At 45.0% G+C, this 1,059-nt stretch overlaps 1 protein-coding gene across 1 annotated transcript; it reads left to right on the forward strand.

The window, feature by feature from the left end:
* Window positions 1-382: 382 nt before the first annotated feature.
* LOC132176109 (putative gamma-glutamylcyclotransferase At3g02910) lies at window positions 383-1,059 on the forward strand (the record flags this gene model as incomplete). The annotated part of the gene is given in 1 exon segment (XM_059588234.1): window positions 383-1,059. A coding segment is annotated over 1 exon segment (548 nt), but the record flags the coding sequence as incomplete, so codon positions are not given.

The raw sequence follows: 1,059 nt of genomic DNA on the forward strand, positions 1-1,059 counted from the left end.
TTAAAAGTGTTGAGAGTTATGGCCCATTATTCTTTTGGTGGGCTAATATTGGTCTTGAGGCCTATGATATATTTAATAGAGTGGAATTTTTTTTGTTTTGTTTTGTTTGCATATCATGAACAGTAAAATTAATAAAAAATTTTATTTTCTTAACAGATTTTTAATACTATTTTTTTGGGAGGTCGTTATATTTTGGGGTGCGGTGCCCTTGAGACTATATGCACGCATGTAGTATTACTCAAAATAATTATATTTCGTGGGCCTTAAGCCCATAAAAACATTTCGACTCGTTTTCCTTTGAGTTTCGGAAAATTATTTAGTTTGGACTTTTTCACTTTTAAAATAAAATAAAAGATATTTTAGAATATCTCTCTCTGTATCTGAGCCATGGCCGACGAGTCGAAAGCGCACCTAATCTTCACGTACGGCACGCTCAAGCGAGGTTTCCCGAACTACACACTCATTCAATCCCTAGTCGACCAAAACGATGCCGTTTTCCTCGGCCCCCACATTACCCTTCACGCCTACCCGCTCGTCTGCGGGCCCCACGGCATCCCCTTCCTGATCAACCTCCCCGGGTCGGGCTTCCGGGTCACGAGCGATCTCTACTCGGTCTCGACCCGCGGGCTTGTCCGGGTTGACGAGCTGGAGGGCACGCGCCTCGGCCATTACGAGCGCCTTCCCGTTCAGGTGATCCAGACGAACGCGCCAGACGGCGTCGTTCAAAACCAACTTCCGGTGCAGGCAGAAGCGTACTACGCGCACAGGACCTTCGGGCAGGGATTGTGGGAGAGGAACGGGAGAAAGGGGTCGAGTGAGTACACGGAGAGAGACGCGCGTGGGTATGTGAGAAGAGAAGACCGGCTCAAGGATAGAACTTTTCTCGATGATGTCCGCTTCTTTGTGTCCTCTGGTGCCAAAAATGACTAGCCGCTGTAAAATTGTGGCGATCCCAAGGGTAGTTTGGGATTTAAGCGGATACTGTAATTTTATTTCATGACCAAGTTTTTATTTTGTATTTTCTATTAATTTGCATAATTGAACTTTTTTGTTTTGTTT

The sequence above is a fragment of the Corylus avellana genome, chromosome ca3 (assembly GCF_901000735.1).
Source record: "Corylus avellana chromosome ca3, CavTom2PMs-1.0".
In the NCBI taxonomy this organism is placed as follows: Eukaryota; Viridiplantae; Streptophyta; class Magnoliopsida; order Fagales; family Betulaceae; genus Corylus; species Corylus avellana.